The sequence below is a fragment of the Scomber japonicus genome, chromosome 13 (assembly GCF_027409825.1).
Source record: "Scomber japonicus isolate fScoJap1 chromosome 13, fScoJap1.pri, whole genome shotgun sequence".
In the NCBI taxonomy this organism is placed as follows: Eukaryota; Metazoa; Chordata; class Actinopteri; order Scombriformes; family Scombridae; genus Scomber; species Scomber japonicus.
In genome coordinates, this window is record NC_070590.1 from 24,130,106 (window position 1) to 24,145,963 (window position 15,858).

The window sequence follows — 15,858 nt, forward strand, 5'->3', positions numbered from 1 at the left end:
ACTTGCCAATCAGAGGCAGAGTTGGGCGGGTGTTGAATTCACCTTCCTAGGATGGGAGGCAGTTGAACAGGGAGCAGGCGGTTGGGAGGTTGTCCTTGTGGAATTCCTGACAGTAATGGAAAAAAGTTGACAGTAACTGAAGGGTAGAATCATGAAACAACGTTTTTATTAGAGTTATATATTGTTTTTATCAAAGCTGAGTTTTAAGACAGACAGGCTGACTGTAACGGTAAAATCAATGACTTCTGCGACCGACCAACGTAACGTTGGAGTGGGACACAGCCATGGAGGGGCGACGGTAAGTGAGGACACCGAGCAGAGGTTTCCCTCTTTGCTTTGTAAAATGTAAACTTCAGTGTTTAAAGTTAAACTTAACGTAGAAAACCCTTATCAATCTGTGTCGGCTCTCAGCCCTGATAGGCTGGTCCTTATTCAAACCTTTGTAATGTATTATGAAGGTAAATTGGTGACCGTTAACAATACGTGCTGCTGTTGTTCGTGTAAATGTGCTCCAAGCAGCCGGTTATTATCAGTTAATTATAACATAGAGACACGGTATACACAGACTGCTATAACACTGTGTATATACCACTGGCTCTAAATAGCTAAATAATATCTTAGGTTGTTGTCAGTTTGCCAGTATAAACAACAGCAGTCACTAAATTACCAGATTATTGACTTGAATTTAGTATGACAACATCCCAGGGCTACTCAAAGAGGTGACCAATATCTTCAGAAATCACCTTTCTCATGTATTGTTTTGTTCTTAAGCCATACTGCATTAACATGTGACTTTATATTGTTAATTGTATGCACTAGCAATGCCAATTACATGTAATTTATGTATGTCATCATGTATTGTGTATGCAGGATGTTATTAAGTACCATTAGGTATTAAATTAATGGCATCAAGAATATAAACATGGTTTAATTGGCTTTACAGAATGATGAGATGTAGGCTACCTGGTATTGGATTAAATCTGTCTGCACAAATTTAGTACCTCAGTCTGTTGACAGTCCTCCAGCAGGCTGCAGGTACAGGCCACGTGATTGTGGCGGGATAAAGCAGACTTCCATTTATCAGGCTGAAGTGATTGTCGTGGATTGTATGGATTACACATGACACATTCAGCAAGAAGTGACTCTGCAAAAATGCAGGGAACAGTTACCTAATAAGACTGTAGGCCTCTGAAGTAAACCAATGCATCCATGAATATATCATACAATGTGAGAATTAATGCCTGATTTACATATGTAATCTGATTTGTGATGTTTGACAGCAAAGTCAAGAATAAAAAGTTGACATTTAATTGCTGAGCTCGAACATTTTGGGGCGTTTCATAGTAGTAAAATATATATCTCCTATCCCTGGCTTTTGTTATTTTCCTTATTGTATCCTCCTTGTATTTAATTTGCATTATTTACAAGATGCAGATTAATTCCTCCAGACACACTGTCCTCTCTATGTGCGTCACCTCGCATTTTGCCCCATCCCCACAGGTGAAAGGATTTGTCCAGAAAGCCTGTTCACCTGATCGGCCGCTCAATGACTCACTGGAAGGAGAACTCCAGGCCTTCCTCACCAACGAGGACCAACTCCACACCTATGACGACCTCACCAAAGTTAACCCAGTGACCCCGACGACAGGTAACGAGTAGGGCTACAACGTCACTGGAGATGATGGTGATAATATCTGATGGTCAACAAAGTATGCAGATGTCATACATCTATCATTGTATGTCAATGAGGGTTTGATTTGTTGCATAAACTGTCTGTATTTACAGCCACAGTGTTTCCCAGCTTGTGTCACCTTGGTTTGGCATTTTCTCTGTATTGTTTACCCACGTTAAGTTAAGATAAAATCTGTGTGGGTTGATAAACACAGCATTAATGCATTAATGGCTGCTGTGCTGCCACCATGATAGGGAACAAGTTTCACTCAAGTTGCAGAACCAAGGACATGATTTTTTTTGCTGAATGCCCCTAAAAACAGCAATGTCCAGCCTCAGATTCTTTCATAATATATTTAAGGGTACCTACAATATGTGCAACATTTTAACTGATCATTGTTTAAACATTTCTTGACATAAAAATGCAGTGTCAGAAGTGTTATGTAAGGAAAGATCAGTGTCACTTTTAGTTTCAGCCTGAGGGAGAAAATCAAACTTATTAACAGCATAGGTCAGGGCGGTCAGCATGGAGGAGTTTTTGCTCCAAAGCTTTCTGATTTTTTTTTTATAGAGATAATTATGTTACATCTACATCAAACGGTTTTAGAAGCACTACTAGTTTGTGGTGTGTGGCCAAAAGAATCCATTCAGGTCAGATAAATGTAGTCATCTTGTTGTCTATCATTGTGTTGTTCATAATGTTGCTTGACATCTAGGTTTAGACAATGATTATATTGCTAACTGTGATTCGGCATCACCTCACTAAGAGAATAATAATAACCTAATTTGATTATTTCATCTTTTTGACCTTCCGTCAGTGATATTTAATTTTTAATCCAGTTATCTGTAAATATCTACTTAATGATGTTTTAATGTTTTTCTTTGACAGTGTTGAAATGCCTGCAGGCCAGGTACAGCGTGAAGGTGTTTTACACCAATGCTGGCTGCACTTTGGTGGCTCTGAACCCCTTCCAGCCCATACCGGACCTCTACTCTCTGGATGTGATGAAGGAGTATCACTGCGCTCCTCAGCCCCAGGTATTTATAACAACAATCTATCACTGTAATTCAGCTAACATGTATATTTCTCTGTAGGACTGTGTAGTGGTGCAATTCATGCAGATCTTTAAAAAAAAAAGTATGTCAACAAGTCAGTAAGGATGAATATTTCATGAGTATGTCTGAACACGTGTAGAACATGTCAACCAAGCTGTTTTCTGCTCAGTTTAACTACTTCAAACATGAATCCTGTAGTTCCTTGTCTATCCTGTTTTGTCAAACTCAGTCATGTACTTCTACCTGCAGCTGGGAAATTATCAGCATATTAATAGATCTGTATATTTTTGTCAACAGGAGTCCAAACCACATATTTTTATTGTGGCAGAAGAAGCCTACAGGAATGTGCAGGGTCAGGTGGAGCCAGTGAACCAGTCTTTGGTGGTCAGCGGTGAGAGCGGTGCAGGAAAGGTAACATGAGAATATAATTAACGTTAACCTGCTTTATTAGTTTCCTCATGTCAGTTTAGTCGTTCATGTGATTCATGCCCTGGACATTATAATTACAAACTGTATTTATTAACAAAACAGTGTTCATTATTATTCTTTGCTCAGTGCAAAGTCTTAAAGTCCCCTTCAACTCAAAAATGTGTGTTTAAGGTTTCTCTGGCTTCACCTTTAATCCAAGTCTAACACATGTACCTACGAGCATTATATGTGACATCAAGAGCTTGGAAGCCAATCGGCATCCAGTATATATAATTATAACCTTTATTTAAACTCCATCAGGGTCGGCCCCAATTTACAATGATGTTGAGTATGATAAAATAATAAGATACAAGATAAATGAAAACAATTAAAATGAGGATAATGCAGTTAATAAAGGATACTAGATATTATAAACAAATCAAGTATATAGATAATGAAAGATATAAAACTTTCACAAGTGTGATATGGAAAAACCATATTACTCACAAACTATTAGCAGAATGTTATTATATTGTATGTCTTAAAACATGCCTGGAGAGGGTCTTGAGGGCAGTTTTGATGTTTGCATCTGTCTGCACTTCACTGACTGATGTAATAACGAAGCTATTCAATGTGAAGCCAGTTCATTTGCTGCTCTGAATGCACTGAACTCTGGCCTATAGGAGAAGATGTGGAAAACAATCTGTAAAATGAGTTTTATGATGGGTAGAAAGCATCTTTAGTTGACTAATGGTTAGTTTTGTCAGGTTGAAGTATACTTCTTAGCTGTGTATGAAGGATTTGTTTCTTTACAGACATGGACGTCTCGGTGCCTGATGAAGTACTACGCCACTGTGGCAGCCTCTTCCTCGGTGGTGAAGAGTCAGGGCACCGTGGAGAGGATAGAGAAGAGAGTGCTGGACTCCAACCCCATCATGGAAGCTTTTGGTAAGAGAACTAACAGCTGGCGTCTTGTAAAAAAAAAGCTACTATGGACAGTCACTGAATCTAAATTTCAACCTTTCATGTAGGCAACGCCTGCACGCTACGAAACAACAACAGCAGTCGCTTTGGAAAGTACATCCAGCTCCAGCTAGACAGGTACTAACAACTGACTCACTGCCTTCATCTTTACATGAGACCATCAGCTCACTTTCATAAAGCAGACTGCAGCATATGTAGGTCAGTTTAAACCGTTCAACATGTTTTTTTGACATGAAGGTGTCAGATGTTAGTGGGAGCGTCTGTGCAAACCTATTTGCTGGAGAAGACCAGGGTGGCCTGCCAGCTGGCTAATGAGAGGAACTTTCACATCTTTTACCAGGTGAGTTAACAGACCCAGTCCAGTGAAAAATGCATATCTTGAAATTTGGTGATTTTTAATTATTTTTAAGTGTATATTCATAGGATATTTATAAGAAATCCTGTTTTAAAAAACCCATTGAATTATATGAAAAAAAAGCATTTCCGTAAAGCTGAAAAAAGTTATTTTTCTTAGTTCATGAAAAGCACCAATAAATGATGAACATGAAGTATTTCTTTTTCATGTTAACATTCCCACAGAGCTTAATGCTGTGTGTGTTGTTTTTTCAGATGATGAAAGGAGCCACAGATGAGCAGAAAAAGGAGTGGATGATGCCACATGGTCAACATTTTGCGTGGCTGCCAAATGTTGACAAAACTGTTGAGGGTCAGTCCTTATTTATTATGTGCATTTTGTACTTTTTATCATTTCTTTGTATAGATTTTATTTGTTATTCTGACACATAAAAACTGTTTGTTGAATGTTTTATAGAGGATTGTTTCCAGGAGACAGTCGAGGCGATGGTTCATCTGGGCATTAATACAGAAAGGCAGAGGCAAATATTCAGGGTAAGGTGTAAATCATCAACTTTTAATTCAGTTTTGTGTTATTCTTTCTTTCTGAGTAGAGCCTTTAATTTCCTCTGTTCATGCTGTGATGTATTACAGATATTAGCAGGGATTCTGCAGCTGGGGAATGTGAATTTCTGCTCTTCAGCGGACGAATCACACCTGTGTAACCTGGAGGAACAGTCGAAAGGTATTGGATGCGATTTAGTTTGAAGCGTTCAAATCCGATCCTCTGTCTGAGTGCTTGAAATCTCTGTGATCAGAAATGTCTGGCTGACATAAACGATCAAGGGATTTGTGTAATATGTCATCCAGGTTGTACTTCTGTGTGTCATGCTAAATTCCATGACATCACTCTGCCCCATTAGAGTCCATGCAGAGGGCTGCTGAGCTGCTGCTCGTTTCTGCTGAAGAGCTGCAGTCCTGTTTAACTGTGAGGATGCTGAAAGCTGGGAAGCAAAGTGTGCTCAAGCCCTGCTCCCAGGCCGAGTGCAGCGTGAGGAGAGACTGTCTGGCAAAGACCATCTACGCACAGTAAGAACAAGGAACAAATAACACATCAGCTTGTCAGATTGGGATGATATTGCGTGGAAAAAGTGCTCTTTGTTGGGGCCCGACTGACGCTAGATTTTACAGGCTGATGCCAGTACAGATAGAGGGAGAAATGTTTTTCCAATATCGATATATTGGCTGATAATCTAATGTACAAAATATATACATAAACACACATTAAAATTTGTATTTATTATTTTTTGTAATGATCCCTCAAGTTTTAGTTAATAAACACTTGTGACATGGCCATGATATTGAACATTTTAACATAAACTTTCTTTAATTCCCAGTGATGATTACTGTTTCAGTGCATTTTATACAATAATTATAATTAGCCATGAATTAAAAAAAATAATACAACCCCCCCCCCCCCCCCAAAAAAAAAAAAGTATATATTAAACTTGAATTAAGAAAAATGATGAAATATACAGAAAATGCTGCCTATAAAATTAATGAAAAATAAATCAATTATTGGCACGTATTCATCGTTACCGATATATCTGTGATAGGTCAATATTGGCTGACCAATATATTGGTTGGGCTCTACTGGTCTGCTGGAGCTTGTTTTTGTTGCGTGTACAAAGACTGTTATCATTAAACACTTAAATGTGAAACCATCATACCTTTTTTGTTTACAGTACACAGAGAGGGAGACATGTCTGTTTATCACTGTTTATTACTTATAAAGTCTCCATCTTTTGGATTAAGTGTGTGTTTTCTGCCTTTTTTCCCCTACAGATTATTTGAGTGGCTGGTTACATTCATCAACAACAGCATATGTGCTGACCAATCCACCTGGTGCAACTTCATAGGTACAAGAATTCTTTTCTTTCACCACACTGAACACCTGCAGAGCTGCAACGATTAGTCCATTCACTGATGAGTTTACAGAAAATAAATCTGCAACTGATTTATTAAGTGATAATAATTTCAGCCATTCTACCAGCAAAAATCCCAAACAGTCTCTGGTTCTGGCTTTTTCATTGACATGTATAACAGTCACTTGGATATCTTCTTCTGGTTCTGGACTGTTCTAACAAAACATGAAAACAAGCTGTTGCTGTGGGCTTAAAAACATTGGGAATGACTATTATAAAAAAAATATTTCATCTCAGTTGAGAAAATAATCAGCAGATAAACTCATAATAAAATTCATTCGTTGCAGCCCTTCATATCTGTTAACAGCCTCTTTTTTATAAAGTCACACACAGAAACTCATCAAATTCAAATAAGCTTTATTGGTATGACATATCAGAAATCTATATTGCCAGAGCAGTACAGAAGATTACTAACGCTCATCTCTGTGATCTCCAGGAGTTCTAGACGTGTACGGGTTTGAGTGTTTCCAGATCAATAACCTGGAGCAGCTGTGCATCAACTACGCCAACGAGAAACTCCAGCAGCACTTTGTGGCCCATTATCTCAGAGCTCAGCAGGTAGCGTCTATTGGTTTTCTGTTTCCTGTGAAGACTTCCCAAGTTCCCAGACTTTAGACTTTAGTGTTTATGAAATCTCCTTCCTTCCCTGTGATGTTAAAAACAGACTTTGTACTTGACTGTATGTTTATATGTTACTTCTCCCAGGAGGAATATGTGTCAGAGGGGTTGGAGTGGTCCTTTGTCAAATACCAAGACAACCAAAGCTGTCTGGACCTCCTAGAGGGCAGCCCCATCAGTGTGTTTTCTCTTCTTAATGAGGTATGCTGGTCATTTTCTTGCTTAACACATACATTGATTCATTCATTATTAAATCCACTCAGCGGATCATCAACTTTTCACCCTTCTGTCCTGTAGGAGAGTCGACTTAATCGCGCCTCAGACGCCCAGACGTTCAGGATCCGTTTAGAGAAGGATCTCTGTGATAACGCTAACATCAGCTGGGATAAGTTCAGCAAGGAACCACACTTTACCGTGGCCCATTACGCCGGCAAAGTCAACTACCAGATCCAGGGCATGGTGGAGAAAAACAAGGTGCGTAAGAAAAGCCTTTTAAACTTCAGAACAGCTGATACGCAGATTCACCCACTCACCATCTGCTGGATGTTATGTTCCAGGACCCGGTGCCGCCAGAGCTCATTGGTCTGCTTCAGAAGGCCGACAACCCCCTGCTCCAGCAGATCTTCGCTGACAAGGAATCTGACAACTCACCTACAAAAGGGCTCAGCAAAGTCACTGTGGTCTCAAAGTTTAAGGTGCCTTTATAATTTTGGTTACAGCAGCTTGTTGGGGCATGTAGAGTTCCTCCTGGGAATCTTGGCATTGATGATGTTGATGTCCCTATTGTAGAACTCTCTGGAGAGCCTGATGAAAATCCTGCACAACACCACTCCTCACTACACACGCTGCATCAAACCAAACCCAGACTGCAAGCCGCTGACCTTCAAGAAGGAGGAGGTAGATGTTCCCCATTTTTAATCTGGTGGAGTTATTATTATATATTCTGTGTCCACAAAAGAGAAAGACCTTACATGTAATGAGGATATTTCTTGTCTGTTGTCAGGTGATCATGCAGTTGGAGGCCTGTGGGATTGTGGAGACCATACATATCAGTGCTGCTGGCTTTCCAATAAGGTGAAATATCTTCCCTTTGCTTAATTCTTCATTTATTGCTGCATTTCTCTCCGGTTTCATAGAACTTGTCATTTCCTTTTGTGCAGAATTTCTTTCAAAAGCTTCATTCAACGTTATGGACTGATTCGATCGAAATACTCAAGGCTCAACTCAGGGACTCCTAGTGTTGGTAAGTACAAGTTTGTTGCTGGATCTATTTGACGTCAAATTTGGCATGTTTCCTGTGGGGCAAACACTGATTTTATTTCCTCTCTTTAGGTCTGCTGGTTTATTCTCCTTTTACTACACTAGTCCTCTTAGTAAATCTGCTCCTCAGCTCTCTGCTCTCCTTGGGAACTTTTCAATTTGGTGTTTAAAAACTGGAATTTCTAACAAAAATTGCAACTTCTTATGAACTTTCCAGGTAAATGCGTGCATGTCTGACTGCATGTCTGACTCCCGGAGCTTTTCCTTCATGTTTCTCTACTTACTTTTTTATCACTGCATGCTTGAACTATAATATTTGTCTTAACTCACTTTTCTGTTGCTTTTTATGCTCAAGGAACCGGCTCACTAATCCTGAGTGCTGTCAATATTTTGTTAGAACTCTTCACATCTTGTATTCATATTCTCTCTGTATTCATATGCACGTGCATGTTTCAATGATGTGATGAATTCACAGTAATCATATTGGTGTGTGTGGAAGCTGTGTTGTTGATCCTAATGGATTTCTCACGCTGACAAACGGTCAAACAAACACGGTGTGGTAAAACTGAATCTCTGTAGTTGGATTGTGGCTCAGCCTTTGCTTGAATTATATGACTCATCATTAACTCTGTCTATGTCCTGATTGTCTTTCTGTCTCAGACGCGGAAGCCGACAGCGTTGATGCTTCACAAGAGGTGGAGGAGCTCCTCAGGATGGTGTTACAAAACCAAACTTTTGAAAAACAGAGTTCATTGGTGCACTGTGGAAGGACTAAAGTTTTCCTCACCCAGTTGATGGTCAGATATTTATACACTCATGCATTCTCACACTCCTAATTTAAAGTGTTTGTGTGTATAACTTAGTCTGGTCGCATTGTGCTTAGCAGGGCTGTAAATGTTTAATTACTTATCAGGAGTCTGGTCTTTTTCTGGAGTACTGACCTGCCTGGCTCTGTCCCACAGCTAGATTTGCTGGAAGATCAGAGGGGGAAGATCCTCTCTCAGTGTGCCTTTTCCATTCAGTGCTGCTGGCTGAGATACCAGCGACACAGACGCCATGTCCGACAGCAGTCTGCCACTCTGATCCAAGCAGGTAAACTCTTAATGCCCCGGTGAGTCTGATAAGCACAGCTCTGTGCCCTGGCTGCCACTGTGTGAGTGTGCTGGCATTGACCTGACTGTCTGGCCAACAGGATTCAGCTGGCAGAGTCTGTACACACTATTTGCTGGCAGACACTGTTTATCCCCTTCAGAAGCAACAAAAGCTGTCAAGCACAATCACAGCTCATCTGATTAACTGTTGATGACAGATGTTCTTTTCATACTTCCTTCTAAATGGGAATATGTTAATATTTCTCTCTACATTGTTTCAAACTGTGCTAATCTGCGGAATGCACGTCTTGGTTTGATGTTGAATGTGTGTTATGCTTCCTGCAGCTGTGCGGTCTTGGCTCGTCAGGAAGCAGGTCAAGAGATGGAACAAAGCAGCGTCAGTCATCCAAAGCACCTGGAGGAAGTGGACGGTGAGATTTGGAGACATTTCATAAGGAGTTGTGACTAATATGAATTTATATGAATAATGTGTAAATGACTGTTTTGTTTTGGTTGCAGGCTCTATTGAAATCCTTGGCCGAGGCAGAACTGGACGACGCAAAGGACATGGTGGAGGAGGAGGAGATACCCCCATTGAATCCTGTTATCAGGGAGCGGGGCTCGGTGCAGCTCTCCAGCATCCCGGAGCCCGTCACAGTGCGAGGGTGGCCCATGGGGCTGGCTCTGGCCTCTGCCCCTTCCATTACTGTGTCTCTGACGGCCACTGGTTTCCAGAAGATGATGTCTGTCATGGCCTCCCTTAACCTGCCCTCCAGGAAAGGGGAGTACAAGGTGGAGACCAACCAGTACACACAGGGGGTGGCCTCCATACGGGCTCAACCCAAGGTGAGAGCACGTCCACACTAGTTCTGCTATATCTCCTGAATGATTTTTTCAGCTGAGTGTTTTTAAGATTGTTCTCTTGACATTCTTTTTTTTCTGCCTTTTCTACTCAGGGATCCGTAAAGCTGCACTGTCAGCGATCTCCACTTCTCTATGCTGATAGAAAGCCAGGGAAGAAGACAGAAGTGACAGGGTTCAATGAGATCCTGCTAGAGAAAACTTTATAAGAGTTCTCTCTTTGGATAACACTAAAGCCTGATTTCATGGAGCTGGATAAAGGATCATTTGACACAGAGTTGCTTTAGCAGTGAAGCAGCCGCCCGTCTACAATCTGACACCGAGGGAACTGATGCATCGTTATGTATCATGTTGTTGCATCTAACTTTAAAATGATCATTTACATCTCAAATTGACTTTAAGGGTGCCAAAGTTTGTCTTAAGCTGTATTATACAAGGATGCAATCACCTGCATCCTTGTATAATAATGTCAGTGTCAGGAGGTCAGGTGAGATAATGCAGTGTACTCTGAACTTGACCTTATTTAGGCCACAGAGACTCAATCATCTCAAATTTAAAGTCATTAGTCTGTCCATTGCCCCTCTACATTAGAGATGGAGCAGATATAATTTTGTCCACCATTTTTTAGAATATGTGTCATGTGTCCCATTAACAGAAAACCATGAGTGAGATGTGAGTCATGATCGCTGCATGACAAATGGAAATTTTTTATCTTTTGTATCTGGAGAACTAGAATTATGGCACAATCTCAGCACCTTTTTAAAAAGACAGGGCGGAAGGTTTTTGTCTAATTGTTGCCTTTTTGGAACATTTGACTGTTTGATAGAAGTATTGGGCCTCTGACAAGTGCCTTCCTTAAAATCTACTCTAATCACAGAATGAGCTGTTAGTACATGTATTTATTTAACCGTGATTGTTTATGTGTAAAAACACACTGCTGATTCATTTGAAGATGTCAACACATCATCTAGCATTCATGTTGAGTGTGGTTTATGCTGGGAGAGGTAAGTCATTAAGTATTGCACATGTAAAGCGCATATTGCACATTAAAACCACACATCTGCAAACAACTGCAACAGATGGATGCAGAGTCAAAAACAAGCATTACTGATGTAAAACAGGGAAAAGGGGAACACAGGTTTGTTCAAACTGCTGCTTTTTGTTTGATCAATATAATATGCACATCCTTTTTCTATGCTAATCAGCTGCAATCCAAAGCAGTGTACTATGTAACATACCAAAGTCTTTTCATGGTACAGTGTTCTATGGCAACACTCATTTTGTTGTTTGTATAGCTATAAAGCTTTGATGTTCATACTTTAAATATTAAAAACGATGCTGCATGTCGAGCAATACCTCATATATGCTTACCACTGATATTTACTCTCCTAGCTTTTCATTCATCATATTATCCACAGGGACCAGCTTTGATGACTCGTAGCATATCTTCATTTACTTGCTGGATAATTCTTTTTTTCACCACTATATGTAAATGTGTGTCAGGGACATTATGACTGTATATCATTTGCAATCTGTATACTTTAACCAACTGTTATTGTCTGTGTTAACATTGGGGATCAGTGTACACAAACTTGAAGTGTGTCGATATTTAACTGACATGTTGGGTTGAAATAAATGTCACTTTATTAAAAGCTTGTTGAAATTTTAACTGCAACTCAAACTTTGCATGTGATCAGCTGTTTGACAACACTGTCACCACTCAGGAATTGATGTTGTAAGTATTTATTTCAACACTATATATACACACATACTGTAACATGATGAGGCACAGGAGTGGAGGTTAAATCAACAGAAATGACAGTAATTATATAATAGGTGAGGCACAATGTGGCCTATTCCAAGACATTTTATATTTAAAAATGTACACCCCCCCCCCCCCCAAAAAAAAAACAACCTGTTTTACAAATCACCATTTGTCACTGATTCTGCTTGATTTTCTACAATTTTCAAACACTGATCTGAAAACTCGCCAAACAGAGGCTCATGCATGGCAGCCCTCATCGCGTCCTCTTTCGTGTCTGAGCTGTCAATGGACTGTAATAACTGCCTCAGATGTGGGTTGCAAAGAAGATCTCTGAGCTCTTTTGATTGACCTGAAAAAAAAGAGAAAGTAATGACCTACAGCTGACTTTTTTTGAAAACTTAATTTGTGTTGGGTAAAGAGAAATTGGATGCGGGGTGCTGTCAAAGGTTAATTAATACCTAACAGCTGGAGTCTCTGCAGAGGCACCTTGTCGGTGATGTCATCCTCATGCAGAAGATCTTCAACACTCCACGGCTCTGCAGAGACAGTAAAGCAAAAATGGTAAATTGAATGGACTGTACTTATATAGCGCCTTTCTAGTCTTTGTGACCACTCAAAGTGCTTTACATTACATGTCATTCACCCATTCACACACATTCATACACTGATGGCAGGAGCTACCACGCATGGTGCCAACCTGCTCATTAGGGGAATCTAACCATTCATTCACATTCATACACAGTTGGCACAGCAACGGGAGCAATTTGGGGTTAAGTGTCTTGCCCAAGGAAACATCGACATGTGGACTGGAGGAGACGGGAATCGAACCACCAATCTTCCAATTGGAGGACGACCGGCTGTGGCTCAGGAGGTAGAGCCACAGCCTGTGAAAAGCTCTTTTCACACAGAGCAACAGAAAATCATGAAGGCTGAATTCTGGTGGTCATTCAATCTCTGCTTCTAATGCCATACAGCTGTATTTAACATGATATGTTCTGCAATTTAATCCTGGCTAGATACACATTTGAATATAATTGGACACAATTTTGACACCGAAGTACTATTTTCCACCAATTCAAAAGTTAAACTCGTCCTCACACTCTAGCTCAGTGTAAGAAAGTGAAATCCAGATTAAAACAAGTATTTTGTCATTTTTCTATAAACAGCAATTGTTCACAATAAGAAAACACAGAAATAATGAGAGCAAGAACAACATACCAGCATTTAGAGCAGGCTTCACTTCAGAAGCTTCAGCAGTGTGTGGGAGCTGTTGAGCAGGAAGGCAAGTGTCTATGGAGAGAAATTTGATGGTGGATCAGTGGATGATGAGCAGTGTAATATTGTATGATCACAGCTTTGTTTAAACATCACACAACTATAACAGTTAAACACTGAGATCAAGCTCATTTACCTTTGTGCTTCTTGTAGCAGCCAAGTGAACAACTACAACAGAAAAACATGATTCATTTATCTTATACATACAAATACTGGCTGAATCAAGGTACAACACATTGACATCAGTAATGTGTTTATACATGTTTAAATAAGCAATTCCATCTATTAGTAAGCAATTAGATATGTGTGACATTGATACAGAAAACAATTAGGCATCATAAGTAAAGTGGATGTGACACTTTATGTTATGTACATATATAAGTCTACATAATAGCTTAATGGGGAGATAACATATGGATCATTTAGATTATTTTGCTGCAATAAGAGCCTGTTGATGAGATTGTGGTAATTGTGTTTCATCATTAATACGTAGTAATATAAACTGCAGGCTTCCTGTTATTCTAAAAATATTTTATGGCATGAAACACCAAAAGAACTCATCCATTTTAATTTAAAAGGTATAGTTTGAAGTCCAGTATCTCTGTGCCACCTTTACCTTTCGGACCTGCTAAAATCTCAAAGTGTATTTATTTCCTTTGAGAGGGTGTTTTGCAGTGTGTATTTTGTGGCATTTACAAATACCTTATTAAGGTTAGTGTACAAATCTCATAGGTTTACAGTCTGGTTTAGGTTAAGCTTACCTTAACCTAAACCAGACTGTAACCACATTCACAAGTAGTAGTCAATTTGGCCTGTCCCATCTAGCATTTACTTCTTCCATGCAAGCCACCATGTCATGTCATGAAAAGACAAACCATACACCTTTTTGGGGCTTTTCCATTATACAGTTCTAGCACTACTCAGCTTGACTCGACATTTTTGCTTTTCCATAAGGGATAGTACCTGGTACTGTTTTAGTACCTGCTCTGGCAAGGTTAGAGAGTGGCATGAGCGCGCAGTCCCACACAAGAATCAAAACCTGCCATTTTTAAATAACGGCAACATAAAGTTACAGCAAGTTTCATGCGAGTTAATGTGGCTCCTATGCACAAAACTACACCATGGTCCTTTGACGAGGTGCAAACATGTTCCTGTGTGTGGTGGCAGACGAGAGATGTGAGATGTGCTATGAGGACCCCGCCCACATTGCGGAGGTACTATGAAGTACCTGGTACCAAACCAAGAGGAGTTGAGTTGAGTCGGCTAAGTAGTGCTAGAACTGCATAATGGAAAAACGCCATATGTGTTTTTCGTATGCTCTACAACACACAGGGGAGGCTGAAAGGAGGGCTATTAACTTGGTTGCAATCTACAACCTCACCACTAGATGCCACTGAATCCTACACAATGGTCCTTTAACGCATGTGTATAAATCGGTTCGAAATATTCTTATTTTTCAAATTTAGTTGGAAACGTTACCTTGTTGTATGTTGTTGTATGCATGTTGTAAAGCCACTGTCGCGTTACACATGAATATGTAACGTTATGTTGTAGTTGTGATTAGTCGTAGTTTAGCTTTATCGCCTATCATTATTCTATATTATACTTTTTCATTGAGTCTTACACATTTATTGGTCAGCCAAAGCTGTGGAAAGTCGTCTACCAAGATATTAACCACTGTGTGTGGATTCTTCATGCTCATATAACTGTTTTAACTAACGAGTAGCACCATAAGAACTAGCCAAACAAACCGGAAGCTAACTATCCAGCAGACAGAAAGCTAACGTCACTTACTATCTGATTTTGCAGGCCGGACATCTGTATTTTGGTGTCTGTTCGGCGCACACGCTGCAGAGCTGCATCTTATAGGTAACAAGAATTAACCAGGTATACAGTTGTTTTCTAATTCACACGTGTGGAATACAGGAAAAGGCGTAATACCACTTCCGGATAACCCTTCTTTCAAAATAAAAGCAGATAAATTCAGCAAAAGCATAAAAATAAAAGTCACTAAAACAAAACACGGATGTTATAAGACTAATCTTTCATCATTTAGGTTTTAATCAGTTTCAATCCGTTCCACAAGAAGCTTTTAATAATACTTCATAAAATGACAGCTTCCATTGAAATATGCAAAGATTGTGGGGAGGTTTCATCTTTTAACAAGGATTTGTTACACTGTTAATCCTTCTCATATACAGGTAGGGTTATTGTTGTTTTATCCAGTATGTCAGAGAGGATGAAGGCAATCACCATCCAAACAAGTAAACATTTGGGTACTTCCACGTCATAAGGACGTAAGTACCAGTTGATTTTGGAATGCATGAGGTGCATAAAGGGTTTTGAGTAATTCTTTATTATACATTCATCTACTGCCTAAATAGATGAGTGAAGGCTAGGGTGGATTGCAGTTAGTGTCACAGTTAAGTCAAGTTAAAACCCAAATGGCTCATATCAGTAAACTGCCCCTTGGCCTTAGTGTATGGATGTGCATGTCACTCCTCTGGGATTAAAAGGGAAACAGCAAGCCCTCCCCCTCCCCCCCAGACAA

General features: G+C 39.8%; 2 protein-coding genes across 3 annotated transcripts; one reads left to right on the forward strand and one right to left on the reverse strand.

Annotated features, from left to right (window-relative positions):
- Positions 1-35: 35 nt before the first annotated feature.
- On the forward strand, positions 36-11,766 carry LOC128371212 (unconventional myosin-XIX). 2 transcript variants are annotated; one of them, XM_053331470.1, is made up of 24 exons: positions 36-298; positions 1,501-1,648; positions 2,561-2,709; positions 3,025-3,138; positions 3,951-4,083; positions 4,167-4,236; positions 4,357-4,459; positions 4,729-4,825; positions 4,931-5,007; positions 5,107-5,197; positions 5,376-5,541; positions 6,298-6,371; positions 6,874-6,995; positions 7,143-7,256; positions 7,353-7,529; positions 7,613-7,750; positions 7,845-7,952; positions 8,059-8,129; positions 8,216-8,298; positions 8,976-9,112; positions 9,278-9,407; positions 9,752-9,837; positions 9,926-10,252; positions 10,363-11,766. In XM_053331470.1, exons 1-24 carry the CDS (start codon positions 239-241, stop codon positions 10,474-10,476), a joined length of 2,889 nt encoding a protein of 962 aa, XP_053187445.1. In that variant the 5' UTR covers positions 36-238; the 3' UTR covers positions 10,477-11,766. The 2 variants fall into 2 exon arrangements, with proteins under 2 accessions (XP_053187445.1, XP_053187446.1); XM_053331471.1 differs by having other exon boundaries at positions 7,146-7,256.
- Positions 11,767-12,187: 421 nt separating this feature from the next.
- znhit3 (zinc finger, HIT-type containing 3) lies at positions 12,188-15,178 on the reverse strand. The gene is made up of 5 exons (XM_053331129.1): positions 15,102-15,178; positions 13,444-13,475; positions 13,251-13,322; positions 12,491-12,568; positions 12,188-12,381 (listed from the first exon to the last, which is right to left on the reverse strand). Exons 1-5 carry the CDS (start codon positions 15,167-15,169, stop codon positions 12,188-12,190), a joined length of 444 nt encoding a protein of 147 aa, XP_053187104.1. The 5' UTR covers positions 15,170-15,178.
- Between the last annotated feature and the right edge of the window lie 680 nt (positions 15,179-15,858).